General features: G+C 45.8%; 1 protein-coding gene across 1 annotated transcript in view; it reads right to left on the bottom strand.

The window, feature by feature from the left end:
- The window catches only part of LOC140077510 (cytochrome P450 2B11-like), a 35919-nt gene extending 18192 nt beyond the window's left edge, over positions 1–17727 (bottom strand). Inside the window, exons 1-4 of the mRNA XM_072124756.1 lie at positions 17628–17727; positions 14020–14126; positions 1532–1694; positions 1301–1450 (exon numbers count right to left, since the gene is read on the bottom strand). Of these exons, the coding sequence (XP_071980857.1) occupies positions 1301–1450; positions 1532–1694; positions 14020–14126; positions 17628–17727 (520 nt within the window). The remainder of the gene's footprint in view (positions 1–1300; positions 1451–1531; positions 1695–14019; positions 14127–17627) is intronic.
- Positions 17728–18990: the final 1263 nt, after the last annotated feature.

The following is an 18990-nucleotide window of genomic DNA, read 5'->3' as shown; positions in this document are numbered from 1 at the left end:
AGTGGCAGAGGGTAGCGGTTTTTAACCGAAATCTGATTAAGTCCACGATAATCAGTCCTTCTTGGTAACAAAGAAGAATCCTGCGCCCGCAGGAGAGGAGGACTTCCGTATGAAACCTCTTTGCAAGTTCTCCTGGACATGGCTGTGGTCTCAGGAACGGAGAGTGGATACAACCGACCTCTGGGAGGAGAAGTACCCGGCAATAACTCAATAACTCAATAGGGCAATCGTAGGGTCGATGAGGTGGCAAAGTCTCAGCCTGCTTTTTAGAGAACACGTCAGAGAAGTCCTGGTAGCACGTGGGTAAACCCTCCAAAGGCTTCGTAGACACGGAGGAGGCCAATACAGGTACAGGTAGAGAGGCCACCATACAGCGGGACCGGCACTCTGGAGCCTAATGAAGGATCTCCCCTGTCATCCAGTTGAGAACAGGTGCATGGAGCTGCAGCCACGGTAGACGAACAGGATAGAGGACGTGGAACGAGGTAGCACATAAAAAGAAAGACTTTCCTTGTGCAACACTCCGACCTGCAAGAACACTCGGACCTGCCAATCAATAACGCGCTGGCCCTTTAAATTTTCTAAAGCTGCCGCGCGCGCACACACAGAGCGAGGACAGGATTCGGGAGCGGGGAGAGGTAGGAAGCGCTGACGCTGCGCCTGCAGGGAGCGAGAGGCACGGGTGAGCCCGTGACCCACGATATGGGTAGCGGAACCACCCGTGACACATCTTCAGTCAACATTGGGCCATCCTATGGTACAGGTTACAATAAACCATGAAAGCATTGAGACCAAGAAGGCGGATATTTATTATCGAGGTCTTAGGTGGTTGTACTCAAGCCATTTGCTATAAGAAAGATAATGGGGCAGATTATCTTACCCAGTCCTGTCGCGATCCTGCGGTGCGTTGTCCGACGTGGATTCGGGTCTGCCACGATTCACTAAGGTTGTGCGTCCAATTTCCTGCATGTGTCGCTTCTGCGCTGAGATCCGCCAGAGTTCACCTTCTTCTTCCTGGTGCAAATTCCTTTTTTAAATTCCGTGGTTTGTCCGAATATGGCGGGTTGTCCGACGGCCCGCCCCCGATTTCTGTCGTGTACAAGCTGGCGCCGGTGCGCCAAAATCCGATTGCGTGCACCAAAAACCCGGGGCAATTCAGGGCAAATCGGAAATATTCGGGAAACCCAACGGAATCGCGGTCCTGCGGACCCTTAGTAAATGTGCCCCAATATATGAATTGGAAGGCAAAGTTTATAATAGTTTTACCCATTGTGCTATAGCTGCTAAAGGGTTTCCATACCTTCAGTTTTTCTAAATTCCTCCACAAGAAACTGGGCCTCCTCCTGGATTCTCTCTTCTATCCTTCTTTTTCCCATCCCGAAGTTCCTAAGGGTGGTAAGTGAAAAGCGTCTCATTTGCTTCCAGCACTCGCCATTGCTGACTATGATTCCTAGAAGAGAAGACACTCATTTGCTTCTGAAACATTTTTCGTGTTCACATGAAAATTCCAAGTTCTTGTATGACATCTCACCATATCCCTTCAGAATATATTCATGTACCGGCATCCTCCCTCTTCCACTGAAGGCATCCTTGTTGTCTACCAAGGCTTCCTTTACCGCATCGTATCCACATAGCATGACTGTTGGCTTAGATCCAAAGTATACGGTGAATATTGGGCCATATGTGTCCTGGAACTGGAGAAGTAACTAAGAGTGAGGTCAAATTTCACATATCTGTGATGTACCTACGGTAATTTTATTCAATATTTTCTGAAGATTAGGTAATTTTGGTTTCACATCTGGTCCATGGTCACTCAGATATTGGGCCATTACAAGCCAGAGAGAGGTGCTTCCTTTTTGCATTGTTTTCCTTGTGGCATTCTGGTAAATCCATTTGCATATTTCCCAAAATCCCCTAGTGGAGCATCAATGGCTCTACAAGGCAGTCTTAATTGACAAAGTCTCTATAAGGAGACCCTATCTTATTCATACAAATACTGCTTGAAGATGCCTGGCAGAGGAATTGTTAAGATTGGTACACAAAAGACAGGGGATAGTGAGCCCTGAGCTTGCCCCAACCTCTGTCCCTTCCTATAGCCCCCCCACGCTAAACCGTGGGGCGACTACTTGAAGACTTCGAGATACACTGGAATAAGTGTGGGAAGGAAAACAAACAGACTGACAACATAAAACACAAAAGAATCGTAAACAAGCCGGAGTCACAACGAGAGGGTACGTCAATAGCAAAATCAGTAAGCAAAAAGTCAAAGTCAAAAACTAGCCGAGGTAACAACAATACAGATAAAGATACTGAGCAATACAACCTAGAGCAGCGAGTGGAGAAAGGGATTTTCAAACACTGGCACAGGTGACTAGTGAAGCTGCAATTTATGCAGCCAGAACTCCACCTCCAGAACCTGATAGGAGCTGGACAGCATCTGGGAATTAACCCCTCATGGTGCAGAAACAACCAGGCACCAAGCAGAGGCTCAAAGTCCCAGCCACTCCTAGACAGCGCGAGATCTTAGCAGCCGCTGCCCAGGACGAGAAGTGGAGTTTGCGCGGATACGAGCCGGGGTTCGGAGAACGCCGCTGGTACCACTAGAAGTCCCAGCAATCTCCCTAGCGAACCTGACAGTACCCCCCCCCCTGACGGGGGGCCTTCGGACCCCTAGATTTTAAAGATGGCTTCTGAGGGTAGGTCTGATGAAATAACCTGAGTAACCGTGGAGCATGAACATCTCTAGCCGGAACCCAAGACCTATCCTCAGGACCAAAACCTTTCCAATGGACCAGGTACTGCAGGGAGTTACCTACCCATCTGGAATTCACCACCTTTTCCACCTCAAATTCCAGATTCCCCTCCACAATAGATGGAGAAGGAGGGTCAGAAGGAGGCAAAACAGGCTCAACATAGCGCTTCAGAAGACTCTTATGGAAGGTGTTATGGACCCGCCACCCTGCTGGAAGTGTAATCTTGAAGGAAACCGGGTTAACAATATGAGTAACAACAAACGGACCCACAAACCTGGGCGCAAACTTCAAAGAGGGGACCTTCAATTTAAGGTTTTTTGTTGATAACCACACTTTATCCCCCACCACAAACGTATCGGATTTAGTGCGCCTTCTTTCAGTTTGTTGGACCATAGAATTTTGTGCCCTCTGAATATTCTCCCGAACTTGTGACCAGAGCGAGCGCAACTTGGATGTAATAGCTTCCGCTCGAGGAATATTAGAGACAGGCACAGATGAAAAAGAGAAACGTGGATGAAAACCATAATTGCAGAAAAACGGAGATACCTGTGTGGACGAACTACAGTGAATATTAATAGCAAATTCTGCCAACGGAAGGAATTTCACCCACTGGTCCTGACTGTCCGAGACAAAGAGTCGCAGATATTGAATCATCTCCTGATTCATTCTCTCGGACTGACCATTAGTCTCAGGGTGAAACGCCGACGAGAACGACAGATTAACTTCCAGTCTAGAACAAAATGCTCGGCAAAATTTGGAAACAAATTGTACGCCCCTATCTGACACAATATCATCTGGTATACCATGGAGGCGTACAATATTCTGTATAAACAATTCAGCTAATTCTTCAGCTGAAGGCAACTTTTTTAATGGAACAAAGTGTCCCATTTTAGAGAAACGGTCCACTACCACCCAAACCACTGAACAGCCTTGAGATGCTGGCAGATCAGTGACGAAGTCCATAGACACTTTAGACCATGGCCTGGTGGGAACTGGAAGCGGAAGAAGAGGCCCCTCAGGACGTCTCCTGGGAGTCTTTCCTCGCGCACAGACCTGACAGGCTTGGACAAATGCGTGCACATCCTTAGTCATGTGAGGCCACCAGTAACTTCTCTTTAAGAGATCCAAGGTACTCCGCATTCCCGGATGACCAGCCAATACCGAGCAATGCGTCTCCTCCAACACTCTCAAACGACAAGAAGGAGGAACAAATAATTTGCCTTCCGGAAGGTCTTTAGGTGCGGATCTTTGTCCTGCTAAAATTTGAGAGGAGAGGTGGGAGGAGACAGCTGCCAGCACAACCCCTGGAGACAAAATATTACTGTCAGCAGCCTCTGGAAGCTCAGGAGTCCTGAAGCTACGGGACAAGGCATCAGCCTTCACATTTTTTGACCCAGGTCGGTAGGTGACCACAAAATTAAAGCGAGAGAAAAACAAGGCCCACCTAGCCTGACGAGAGTTCAAGCACTTAGCAGTATCCAAATATACTAAGTTCTTATGATCCGTGAGCACAGTTATCGGATGAAGAGCTCCCTCCAAAAAGTGTCGCCAGACTTCAAATGCCCACTTAATGGCAAGGAGCTCTCGATTACCAATATCATAATTCCTCTCACAAGAAGAAAATTTTCTAGAGAAATATGCACAGGGCCTAAGTCTGGTGAGGGTGGAAGACCCCTGAGACAACACTGCACCTACTCCAACCTCGGAGGCATCTACCTCCACAACAAACTGTAGAGAGAGGTCAGGTTGAACCAAAACCGGGGCTGACGAGAATGCCGCTTTTAGAGTTTCAAACGCTGAGTAAGCGGCAGGGGACCAATTGTTCGGATCAGCACCCTTACGGGTCAGATCCGTGAGGGGTTTGGCGATCACGGAAAAGCTCTTTATAAAGTTCCGATAATAGTTAGCGAAACCTAAAAAACGTTGTAGGGCCTTGAGATTGGTAGGCCGAACCCAGTCCGTGAGCGCCTGAACCTTACTCGGATCCATCTGTACATCAGAGGGAGTCACAACATAACCTAAGAAGGAAACCTTCTGGACGCAAAAAACACACTTTTCCAGCTTAGCGAAGAGGTGGTTTTTGCGCAACCTGGTAAGTACTTGGCGGAGATGTTGCTGGTGAGAAACCATATCAGGAGAGAAAATCAAAATATCGTCTAGATACACCACCATAAACACACCGATATAATCATGAAAGATGGAGTTCATAAACCCTTGAAAAACCGCTGGGGCATTACTCAAACCAAAAGGCATAACCAGGTATTCAAAGTGCCCCAAAGGTGTATTAAATGCGGTTTTCCACTCATCCCCTTCTCGGATCCGAATCAGGTTATAAGCCCCTCTGAGATCTAATTTAGAGAAAACTTGGGCCCCAGAAACCTGATTTAAGAGATCCGGGATCAAGGGGAGAGGACCTGAGTTTTTTACCGTTATCTTATTTAATTCTCGATAATCAATACACGGCCGTAAACCACCATCTTTTTTCTCAACAAAAAAGAACCCGGCCCCAGTGGGCGACTCAGAGGGACGGATATGTCCGATTGCCAAACTCTCATCAATATAACTCTTCAGTGACTCCCGTTCTGGTACTGACAGGTTATATATACGACCCTTTGGCAATCTAGCATCAGGAAGAAGGTCAATTTTACAATCAAACTCCCTGTGAGGAGGAAGGACTTGGGACAAGGGTTTTGAAAACACATCTGAGTAATCAGAGAGAAAACCTGGAAGACTCTGATCTTCCGCCATTACTGTACATAATGAAACTTTGGACAGGTGATCCTTACAGTGAGGACCCCAATGAACCAGCTCCAGAGTTTCCCAATTAATTACCGGATTATGGATCCGGAGCCAGGGTAGACCAAGGATGACATTTTCAGACAAGTTTTCCATAACTAGGAAAGAACACCATTCTTCATGCATAGCTCCTACCATAAGCTTTATCTGCGGGGTTCGGAATTTGATCAACCCTGCCTGTAGAGGGGTCAAATCCGCACCCGACATCTGGATAGGAGTGGACAATGGAATCAATGACATGCAAAACTGAGAGACAAACTTATAATCGATTAAATTAGACGCAGCACCTGAATCCAAAAAGGCGCGACCAGTGCAGGAAACAGACTGAAACTTAATAGTACAAGGTAAATACATTCTAGACACAATTGGGAGTACCTGAGCTCCTAAGCAGTCCCCCCGACTACTGCTTAGGAGCGGAAGTTTTCCTGCTGCTGCCTCTTGGAACAGGTGTTGACCAGATGATCAGGACTTCCACAGTAGAAACAAAGATGACGTCTCAGTCGATGTTGCTTCCGCTGTGCAGGAGAGATGCTATCCAACTCCATGGATTCCAATTCTGGACTACCTGGAGACAGACTGGCCGCTGGCTGACAGTCAGAGGACACCTGAGGTGATCGCCTGGATCTTAGGCGACGATCAACTCGGATGACCAGAGTCATAGCATCATCTAATGTCTGAGGCTCGGCATAAGCTAAGACTAAGTCCTGTACTCGGTCTGACAGTCCGGACATAAATTGGTCTTTTAGGGCGCAGTCATTCCATTGCGAGTCAGTCACATACTGTCTGAACTGGGCACAATAATCTTCTGCTGTCCGTTTTCCCTGACACAGAGATCTAAGGTGGGAAACTGCAAGTGCTCGGCGGTCAGGTTCGTCATAAATCTGGCCTAAAGCAGAAAAAAAAGCGTCAAGAGAAGAACGGGATGGAGAGTCAGGTGGGAGAGAAAAGGCCCAATTTTGCGGATCCCCACGCAGCAGGGAAATTACCACGCCCACCCTTTGAATCTCTGTGCCCGATGAACGAGGACGTAAGGAAAAATAAAGTTTACAGCCCTCCCGAAATGAAAAAAATTTCTTACGGTCACCAAAAAACACGTCAGGGAGAGGAACCTTAGGTTCAGGTGTGGGTGGCAGTGGATCCTGCGGTGATGTCTGCCGCGGAACCTGCATAGATTCCTGAATTTGGAGACGGGAGGCTAGATCCTGAACAAACTGAGTTAGGGTCTGGACCTGAGTGACCACAGCTGACAAAGGCTCCATGGGAGGAGAGAATGTAGCAGGTCGGATACAGGATGCAGACCTATGTGTGGCCAGTGTTTCTGTTAAGATTGGTACACAAAAGACAGGGGATAGTGAGCCCTGAGCTTGCCCCAACCTCTGTCCCTTCCTATAGCCCCCCCACGCTAAACCGTGGGGCGACTACTTGAAGACTTCGAGATACACTGGAATAAGTGTGGGAAGGAAAACACAAACAGACTGACAACATAAAACACAAAAGAATCGTAAACAAGCCGGAGTCACAACGAGAGGGTACGTCAATAGCAAAATCAGTAAGCAAAAAGTCAAAGTCAAAAACTAGCCGAGGTAACAACAATACAGATACAGATACTGAGCAATACAACCTAGAGCAGCGAGTGGAGAAAGGGATTTTCAAACACTGGCACAGGTGACTAGTGAAGCTGCAATTTATGCAGCCAGAACTCCACCTCCAGAACCTGATAGGAGCTGGACAGCATCTGGGAATTAACCCCTCATGGTGCAGAACAACCAGGCACCAAGCAGAGGTTCAAAGTCCCAGCCACTCCTAGACAGCGCGAGATCTTAGCAGCCGCTGCCCAGGACGAGAAGTGGAGTTTGCGCGGATACGCGCCGGGGTTCGGAGAACGCCGCTGGTACCACCAGAAGTCCCAGCAATCTCCCTAGCGAACCTGACAGGAATAACTTTATATGTGGAGGTGATGGCTTACACTTGGTCAAGGGCGCTGGCCATCAATGACCACTGTCTTGTTATAGATCGCAGTGATATGTCAAGCAATCTTAACTAAACACAATGATTATGTGGAAGACTCCAGATGAAAAGCATGTAGTCACCACCTATGGATAGTTCATGGTCACCTTTAGAGTTAAAGTCTAATGTTTTATAGCCCTTATAAGTCCGGTATTCAGTTCCTAAATATCCTACTAGGATCAAGCTTCTTGGGGAATGGAGGATGTGTCCCTTTTGCCTGTGGTTCCCTGACCCTTGGCTCTTGTCTATGTGTGTCCTGGGAGAAGAAACACATGTCCGAGGATTTCATGGGTGAAGGTCCTACTCAGAATAAAACCTGGTGGATGGTTTGGGTGGCCATGGGTCCTCTAGAAGCCTTGGAAATCGGGCTACCACCCAAACCATCTAGATTATAATCCACTAAGCATTGTGGGCAAGTCTATGATGTCACATTTTTAGGAAAAGAAGATTTATTCACATAATTAAGAATTAAGTGGTTTAGGATGAATTCCACATGTGAACAAGGGAAAATAAAATGCATTTCAGATCAAGTTAATTGTTGACATAAGTGAAGAATTACCTGTTAATTTTGCAAAATTTTTGGCAATGCTCCTAAACAGCAAAAGCCTCCCCCCTCCTGCCTTCAGTTCTAGTCTGCCCCTGCAGCCTCAAGTTCTACCCCCCCCCAAGTCCCCAGTTCTAGTCCCCACGCATCCTCCATTTCTAGTTTCTCCTGCTGCCTCCAGTCCAAGTACCCCCGCCTGCTCCCAGTTCTAGTTACCCCCTGCTGCCCCGAGTTCTAGTCCCCTCCTGCCCCCAGTTCTAGTTCCCCCCTCCTGCCCCCAGTTCTAGCCCCCCAAACAGCCCCCCAGTTAGTCACCCACCCTCCTTATGACCCCAGTTCTAGGTGCCCCCCTCCTACTGTCCCCAGTTCTTGTCCCCCCCATCCTGCCCCTAGTTCTAGTTCCCCCTCCTGCCCCCAGTTCTTGTCCCCCCCCCATCGTGCCCCCAGTTCTAGTTCCCCCCTGCTGCCCCTAGTTCCCCCCTCCCTCCTGCACTCTGTTCTACTTTGCGAATCACGGTAAAAACAAAAAAAATTGTGGGCCGTGGGTTGTGGACCCCTGTGTTAGGGTCAGGTCATCAAAGATGGGGTGAGGTATGGGGTGGTGGTGATTCTGCCCGGAGAGGGAGGTTGGATCCTCTGTAGTTTTTGCCGGATAGAGGTTTAAAAGAAATTGTTTGTATTCCCAGGTTTGAAATGTTGGAAGGGCGGAAATGTGGTAATGTAATGTTAGGGGGTTAGGTATGAGGATCAAAGGGAACACAGGTTCTGATGCTATGAAAACATTTCTACTTAGTATAATTTGCCTTTTAGAAACAGATTCAACAAGAGAAACACTCGGAACAATGGGGCCAGGGGCGGACTGGGAATTTAAAACGGCCCTGAAAAAAACTATAAAAGTGGCCCCATTTTATGGGCGGAGTCAAAACAAGTGGGTGTGGTCATATAATGTGGGTGGGGTTATAACAGACAAATTGTTGGTAGATGGAACAAGAACAAGAACATGTTTTGCTAGTAAGTGAATCTAATGTGACCTGTCGATCAGTAAATGATGCAAACACACGACCCGATAAGCCTTATATACCTTTCCCCTGTGCCATACATGTACAATTCAGAGAAAGAATATATTGATACTGCCTCCTATGTACAGGAATATTGCTACAATAACACATTTAGAATAACCCATTCAATCCTGCCTTCTGTATACAAAATAAAACTACTATAATACCTTCTCCCATATACAAGCCAACTACTATAATACTGCCCCCTATGTACAAGAATTTAACTACTGTAATACTGCCCCCTATGTACAAGAATATAACTACTGTAATACTGCCCCCTATGTACAAGAATATAACTACTATAATACTGCCCCCTATGTATAAGAATATAACTACTATAATACTGCCCCCTATGTACAAGAATATAACTACTATAATACTGCCCCTATGTACAGGAATATAACTACTATAATACTGCCCCCTATGTACAAGAATATAACTACTATAATACTGCCCCCTATGTACAAGAATATAACTACTATAATACTACCCCTTATGTACAAGAATATAACTACTATAACACTGCCCCCTATGTACAAGAATATAACTACTATAATACTGCCCCTATGTACAAGAATATAATTACTATAATACTGCCCCCTATGTACAAGAATATAACTACTATAATACTGCCCCCTATGTACAAGAATATAACTACTATAATACTGCCCCCTATGTACAAGAATATAACTACTATAATACTGCCCCCTATGTACAAGAATATAACTACTATAATACTGCCCCTATGTACAAGAATATAATTACTATAATACTGCCCCCTATGTACAAGAATATAACTACTATAATACTGCCCCTATGTACAGGAATATAACTACTATAATACTCCCCCTATGTACAAGAATATAATTACTATAATACTGCCCCCTATGTACAGGAATATAACTACTATAATACTGCCCCCTATGTATAAGAATATAACTACTATAATACTGCCCCCTATGTACAAGAATTCAACTACTATAATACTGCCCCCTATGTACAAGAATATAACTACTATAATACTGCCCTCTATGTACAGGAATATAACTACTATAATACTGCCCCCTATGTACAAGAATATAACTACTATAATACTGCCCCCTATGTACAAGAATATAACTACTATAATACTACCCCCTATGTACAGGAATATAACTACTATAATACTACCCCCTATGTACAGGAATATAACTACTATAATAATGCCCCTATGTACAGGAATATAACTACTATAATACTGCCCCCTATGTACAAGAATATAACTACTATAATACTGCCCCCTATGTACAGGAATATAACTACTATAATACTGCCCCCTATGTACAAGAATATAACTACTATAATACTGCCCCCTATGTACAAGAATATAACTACTATAATACTGCCCCCTATGTACAAGAATATAACTACTATAATACTGCCCCCTATGTACAGGAATATAACTACTATAATACTGCCCCCTATGTACAAGAATATAACTACTATAATACTACAACCTATGTACAGGAATATAACTACTATAATACTGCCCCCTATGTACAAGAATATAACTACTATAATACTGCCCCCTATGTACAAGAATATAACTACTATAATACTGCCCCCTATGTACAAGAATATAACTACTATAATACTGCCCCCTATGTACAGGAATATAACTACTATAATACTGCCCCCTATGTACAGGAATATAACTACTATAATACTGCCCCCTATGTACAAGAATATAACTACTATAATACTGCCCCTATGTACAGGAATATAACTACTATAATACTGCCCCCTATGTACAGGAATATAACTACTATAATACTGCCCCCTATGTACAAGAATATAACTACTATAATACTGCCCCCTATGTACAAGAATATAACTACTATAATACTGCCCCCTATGTACAGGAATATAACTACTATAATACTGCCCCCTATGTACAGGAATATAACTACTATAATACTACCCCCTATGTACAGGAATATAACTACTATAATACTGCCCCTATGTACAAGAATATAACTACTATAATACTGCCCCCTATGTACAAGAATATAACTACTATAATACTGCCCCCTATGTACAGGAATATAACTACTATAATACTGCCCCCTATGTACAAGAATATAACTACTATAATACTGCCCCCTATGTACAGGAATATAACTACTATAATACTGCCCCTATGTACAGGAATATAACTACTATAATACTGCCCCCTATGTACAAGAATATAACTACTATAATACTACAACCTATGTACAGGAATATAACTACTATAATACTGCCCCCTATGTACAGGAATATAACTACTATAATACTGCCCCCTATGTACAGGAATATAACTACTATAATACTGCCCCTATGTACAGGAATATAACTACTATAATACTGCCCCCTATGTACAAGAATATAACTACTATAATACTACAACCTATGTACAGGAATATAACTACTATAATACTACATATATACACAGAAGCGAACATGCAAAAAATCAGTATGTATCATATGCAGCTACAGAAAACACATGAGATCCTCACCTTTTGCATCCAGTGACATCAGGTGACGTTTCCTCGGATTGTTCTCGTTCCTCATCTTCTCCATTAGTTCCTCCATCACCTTGTCTCCTCCTCCTGGTACACAGCTTTCCTGCAGAGTTTACCACACAGACGTCTTATGTTCTGCACTTTCCCATTGTCCCTTCTTCTGCTACCACCAATACTGTGCCCCAAAGAATATTAGTACCACACAAATAGTGCCCCATAATGGTAAGGATATTCTCTCCTGAAACCTCCTTTACCCCCCCACCCCACCCCAGTATTGATAGAGCTCCGACTATGACCCAGGTGTAATAATAATGGCCCCAGCATACCCCAGTCATAAAATTAATGCCCCAAGCCTGCCCCAGACATAGAATTAATGGCCCCATCCCACCCCAGAAAAAGAATTAATGGCTCCAGCCTGCCCCAGACATAGAATTTATGCCCCCAACCTACCCCAGACATAGAATTTATGCCCCCAATCTACCCAAAACATAGAGTTTATACTCCCAGCCTACCCCAGATATAGATTAATGCCCCCTGCCAGCCCCAGATATAGAATAATGCCGCCCCGCCCCAGACATATAATTTATGCCCCCTGCCAGCCCTAATGCCCCCTCCCGCCCCAGACATATAATTTATGCCCCCCTGCCCCAGACATATAATTTATGCCCCCTGCCAGCCCTAATGCCCCCCCCCGCCCCAGACATATAATTTATGCCCCCTGCCAGCTCTAATGACCCCCCCCCCGCCCCAGACATATAATTTATGCCCCCTGCCAGCTCTAATGACCCCCCCCGCCCCAGATATATAATTTATGCCCCCTGCCAGCCCTAATGCCCCCCCCCGTACCAGACATATAATTAATGCCCCCCTGCCCCAGATATATAATTTATGCCCCCCTGCCCCAGACATATAATTTATGCCCCCTGCCAGCCCTAATGCCCCCCACCCCAGACATATAATTTATGCCCCCTGCCAGCCCTAATGCCCCCCCCACCCCAGACATATAATTTATGCCCCCTGCCAGCCCTAATGCCCCCCCACCCCAGACATATAATTTATGCCCCCTGCCAGCCCTAATGCCCCCCCACCCCAGACATATAATTTATGTCCCCTGCCAGCCCTAATGCACCCCCCGCCCCAGACATAATTATTGCCCCATTCTATCATTAAAAAAAAACAAAAAAAACATCATACTCACCTCTTTGGAGCAGGTTTCTTCCTTTCCCTCGGTCTTCGGTGGCTTGGTGTAGAGGCGCGGGATAGTGACGTCACTGCTCCGCGCCTCCACACCAAGCCGCGGAGCTGCAGGGAGGGCCGGACAGCTGACAGGGTAAGTGTCAGCCTCCTCCACGCTACACAGGTCGCGCAATGACGTCAATTGCGCGACCTGTGTAGCTGCGGGTGTACACAGACGCAGAAGCAGCGGTGCTGCGTCTGTGTACTAATCAATAGTACCGGCATCGTACGATGCCGGTACTATAGATTATGTTAAAAGTTGTAAGGAGGGAGTGCGGACCGGCCCCGGACCGGCCCAGGACCGACCGGCCCACCGGGAAAATTCCCGGTGGGTACAATGGTCAGTCCGCCCCTGAATGGGGCAGATGTACTTACCCGGTCCATTCGCGATCCAGCGGCGCGTTCTCTGCGGTGGATTCGGGTCCGGCCAGGATTCACTAAGGCAGTTCCTCCGACGTCCACCAGGTGTCGCTGCTGCACTGAAGACCATCGGAATGCACTGAAGTTCACCGTCCTCCGCTCGACACTTTTTTTTTAAAATACGGCGGTTTTCACGAATCCGTCAGGTTTTTTTACAGCCACGCCCCCTGATATCCGTTGCGTGCATGCTGGCGCCGATGCGCCACAATCCGATCGCGTGCGCTGAAATCCCGCGGCAATACAGGGAATATTGGCGCAAAACGGAAAAATTTGGTTAACCCGTTGCAAAAACGCGAATCGGGCCCTTAGTAAATGACTCCCAATATGTTAAAAATGGGTTGGGACACAATATCAGTCCACACATCTAGTGACTGCCAGGAAGTGGCCCCCCGGTTTACAGATCTTACAAATCCTAATTATGTTGTATCTTATGAAATAACTACTTTGGAAATCCAGGCGGTCCCCTACTTACAAAATCCAATTGTCACAGAGACCAAAACATTTTTTGTCTGGGGTTACAATGATAAAATATTCAGTTCCGACTTACATACAAATTCAACTTAAGAACAAACCTACAGAACTTATCTTGTACGTGACCCGAGCACCGCCTATATATCATTTTTGAATTAACCCCGATTTCTATTGTTACCCAAATGAGTCACCTGCTTGAATGAGCGCCTTAGGATGTACTTTGAGACTTTGAGCATGTTACCGATCCCTGGTAGTGGCGGAGGACCGGGGGGAAGATTTGGATGAGCTTTAGGATTCCCTTTCCTCCATATTGTCCAGACCAGGCATAGGGGGTCATTTACTAAGGGCCCGATTCGCGTTTTCCCGACATGTTACCCGAATATTTCCGATTTGCACCGATTTTTCCCGAATTGCCCCGGGATTTTGGCGCATGCGATTGGATTTTGGCCCATTGGCGCTGGCATGCGCGCAACGGAAATCGGGGGGCGTGGCCGAACGAAAACCCGACGGATTCGGAAAAACCGCCGCATTTAAAAAACAAAAAGTGTCGCAGAGCTTGCACTTACCTTCACCAGGTGTAGGTCGGTGTACTTGAGTGCATTCCAGCGCGCCTCGGGGAACTTCAGCGCAGCAGCGCCACCTGGTGGACGTCGGAGGAACTACCTTAGTGAATCCCGGCCGGACCCGAATTCACCGCAGAGAAGGCACCGCTGGATCGCGAATGGACCGGGTAAGTAAATCTGCCCCATAGTATGACGAGGAGGAGAAGAGCTGTGGCTAGTAGCATGTTCTCTCGTGGTCTCTCCTGGATAGGTGAGGCGCTGCTTATCTCAGGACCTCTCTTTTATACAACCTCCTAGCGGGGATCCCGGCTCTTGTCCCTCTGGTCATGTATATAGGGATCAGGAGCAATGAAGAATTTTTGGCAATATTTTTTAATATGACTGAACCAATGGACTGAACACGAGGTTACAGTATTTCCTAATACTTGTGTTGAGGACATTCATGAGAGCTAAAAATACTCCGACCTGCGTCTGGTCAAAGCTGAAGGGTCATATGGACAAAAATGGCTTATTTCTATACAGTTGCAAAAGTTAAGTGAAATTGTATAGATTTCCGTGTTTTTGGCACTAAAATACAATTAGCTAAGTCCCAATGAATGATAGTGGAAATCTAAGTAATTTATACTTAAAGGGGTCGAAGAACATGGCTGCTTTCCTCAAAAAACACCCGACCATGGGTAGTGGGTGGTATTGCAACTAAGCTCCATTCATTTCTATACAGCTGAGCTGCAATACCAGCACTGACCATGGTCAGGTGTGGCACTAGCTTTGCTCGCTTTTATCATGAGCTCAACTCAAAGATTTAAGAGTTTTTCTTTGTAGCCAACAAGCCTTCTCCTCTCAAATATTGTGCACAATGAGCAGGGCCGGCTCCAGGTTTTAGTGGGCCCCTGGGCGACAGAGCCTAACCCTAACCCTACTAACCCTAGCCCTACTAACCCTAACCCTAACACTAGCCCTACTAACCCTAACCCTAGCCCTACTAACCCTAACCCTAACACTAGCTCTACTAACCCTAACCCTAGCCCTACTAACCCTAACGCTAACCCTAGCCCTACTAACCCTATCCCTAGCCCTACTAACCCTAACCCTAGCCCTACTAACCCTAACCCTAGCCCTACTAACCCTAACCCTAACCCTACTAACCCTAACCCTAGCCCTACTAACCCTAACCCCTAATCCTAACTCTAACCTACTAACCCTAACCCTTATAGCGACACTGGTACAATTGATCCGGGGGCCCGAGTGTGCCCCCCCCAGTACCCCCGGGCTCCCGGCACTTGCCCAGGTTGGCCGGGTGCTGGCGCCAGGCCTGACAATGAGGCTACAAATGAACGTGCGCTGTTCTTGTTCAGTAAACAATGAATCCATTGTCCATTTTTGTGATCCACATCGATCATCAATCTGGGTAAGTCTGCAAAAATGGTCCATGTGTTACCCATTGGTCAACTGTTTTTTCTTATCCACAAACAACTTATTAGCAAATATGAATGAAACTGATGTGTATTTTATAATAATTCCTTTATTTATATAGCGCACACAGATTACGCAGCGCTACTCAGACCTTGCCAGATCAGTCCTTGTCCCCATGGGGCTCACAATCTAATCATCCTACCAGTATGTTTTTGGAGTGTGGGAGGAAACCAGAGGACCCAGAGGAAACCCAGGCAAACAAGGAGAGAACATACAAACTCTTTGCAGATGTTGACCTGGACGGGACTTGATCCTAGGACCCCAGGGCTGCAAGGCTGTAGTGCTACCCACTGAGCCACCGGGCTGCAAGGCTGTAGGGCTAACTACTGAGCCACCGGGCTGCAAGGCTGTAGTGCTAATCACTGAGCCACGGTGCTGCCCTTATTCCTGTGGTCTCAGCATTTTTCATAACAAAGCGTTCATGTTTGACCAATCGCGTTCTTATCTACACAGTGACCTTTTCGGAGGACGATTCTGCCCGCAGCTGCCAGGTCTGATGTTTTTCTGAACTGGAGACTGACCCCGGGAGTAAGGATATTGTCCTGGAACACAGGTCAGACCCTGGAGGGGCGGGTAGTATGTCCATCCGTCCCTTTATCCCAGCACAAGAACAAGACTAACATTTAAAGGGGTTGTCCAATTTAAGGACATTACAGCAAATAATTAATATTGTTTGTGTGATGAAAAGTCGGGATATTTCCCAATATACTTTCTGTATTAAATCCTCGCTGTTCTTCTGCTTGCTGTCCTTCTATACAAGATGTGCATGATGACATATGGATATGGTGAGCCGACTATCGTAAATGATTTTGTGCTGTAAAATATTAAAACATTATAAAACCAATATAAATTTGTTATCCCCGTGATCATAACGACCCAAAGAATAAAGAGTAAAACCTGCAAAAATCCAAGCCCACAAGAAAATGCATTTTTGCACCAGTTTGACTGCATTTGGAATTTTTTTCCAGCTTCCCAGTACACGGCATGGAATATGAAATACCATCACTATGAAGTGAAGCAATTTATAGATTTTTGAAAGTAGGGAGTGAAAAAATGGAAAAGGGGCCTGGTCATTAAGGGGTTAAAGCCTCTTCTACTACATCATATTCATGAAGCATCACCATCAGCGGAGATCCAAAATAGACGCTAAGTTTTAGAGCAAATTTTTACCAAAACTGAACGTATTGACGTTGGTGGGAAATCAACTAACGTCGCCGGAGCAATATTTTTCCGAATTTTTGTTACGGGCCGTTTCCTACCACTATTTTATAAGTTTGGCCATAAGGCTGAGAAAATCAACTTGGTATTTGTATGATGGAATGTAAATTGAATTTTTTTTATCCTCTATGGGGCATATTTACTAACCCGTCCCGTTGACGCCACCGATCAGGAATGTCCGACGAGGATTCGGGTGTTCCGCCATTCCCTAAGATCGTGCGTCCAATTTCCTGCATGTGTCGCTTCCCCACTGAGATCCGCCGAAGTTCACCTTCCTCTTCCTGGTGCATGTAAGTGCTGATCTTGTGACACAATTTCCTTTTTAAATTCTGCAGTTTGTTCGAATCAGCCGGGTTGTCCGACGTCCACGGCCCCCGATTTGTGTTGCATGCAAGCCGGCGCTCATGCGCCACAATCCGATCGCGTGCGCCAAAAACCTGGGGCAATTCGACACAAAACGGAAAAAAAACGTGAAACCCCAGGAAAATGCGGCGTTTGGACCCTTAGTAAATGTGCCCCAATAAGAGGAGGTTTTTAATTTCTACCAAAATCAATGCCATCCATTTCCATCATGTTGATTTCCAGGTCAACTCTATTGACTTCAAAGAAATTCCCCACTGATTGTATAGAGTCAAAATATTCCATGGTGTTCCAGGAGAGTGTCCTCACTAATGTCCGTCCTCGTTCTCAATTTTAGTTTTCTATCCAAGACACATTAAAGGGAACCTGTCACCAGAACACTGCTTTTAAGTTCTCCCACGTGCCCACAGTCAATCCCAAGCATATCCGAATCCAGTTTCCACTAGATTTCTGACTTGCATAACTTTTATAAAACTTTACCTGGCTCCCTGCCTAGTCGCCCCCTGGGCGTGGTCATTGTTTCTCAAAGTAAGTGCCCCCTCCACAAACTGCTCATCCTCCTCGATTTTGAATTAAAAAACTCCTCCCACCTCCCTCCGCTACACTGCTTCTTGCTCCGCCTCCCTACATACTCTTACAGACCTGTCCAACCCTGTGCTGAACCCACAGCATGCGCAGATAGACTGGAGACGGTCAGTGCTTCTCCACTCCTATCTGCGCATGTCCGCGATCTGATGCGGACAGCGTAATCGCGCGAATCACTTGCTCGGCCCGCAAGAGTATGTAGGGAGGCGGAGCAAGAAGCAGTGTAGAGGAGGGAGGTGGGAGGAGTTTTTTAATTCAAAATCGAGGAGGACGAGCAGTTTGTGGAGAGGGCACTTAGGCCCCTTCCACACTAGCGTTGCGTTTCACGTCAGGGTGCAATACGTGAAAAACTGACGTTTTTGGCTGCGTTTTGTTCCATTTTTCCTTGGAGTATTTAGCGTTTTTGCGTGTGTTGTTAGCGTTTTTTTGCGTTTTCGGTGCATTTTTCACGCGCGAGTCAATGGGAGACTCGAGCATTTTTCAAAGGGACCATGGTTTGGGATTAAAATGTGTTATTTAATTGAAAAATAATGTCTTCTGATAAGTTGCAAACATCTGCGATCTATTCTTCACTGTTCCCCGTGTATATTATCTCCCGACAAGTTAGCAGATGTGAAGAACAGTGAAGAATAGAATAAAACCAGTGAACACAGTGAAAACAGTGAACACAGGATCATTTAAGAGAAAAACACAGTGCAGAACACAGTGCAGAATAGATTACAGATGTTCGGCACATCTGCTTACCTGTCGGAAGATACGCGCGGAACGGTGCGCCCAAAATAGCATGTGAAGAACAATATATATGTGTGTGAAGAACACATTGCAGATGTTTACTGCAGATGTATACTGTGATAAATTCTGCTCTGCTTGAGGTTTTCTATACAAAATAATGCAACTAAAATGTACAAGGAAAAAGGTGCTCCTTGCTTAGGGTCAGCCGGGACTCCATGACACGGATGCATT

Source organism: Engystomops pustulosus, chromosome 9, assembly GCF_040894005.1.
Source record: "Engystomops pustulosus chromosome 9, aEngPut4.maternal, whole genome shotgun sequence".
NCBI lineage: Eukaryota > Metazoa > Chordata > Amphibia > Anura > Leptodactylidae > Engystomops > Engystomops pustulosus.
The sequence above is the reverse complement of the archived record's forward strand: the minus strand, read 5'-3'. Positions and strand labels throughout refer to the sequence as shown.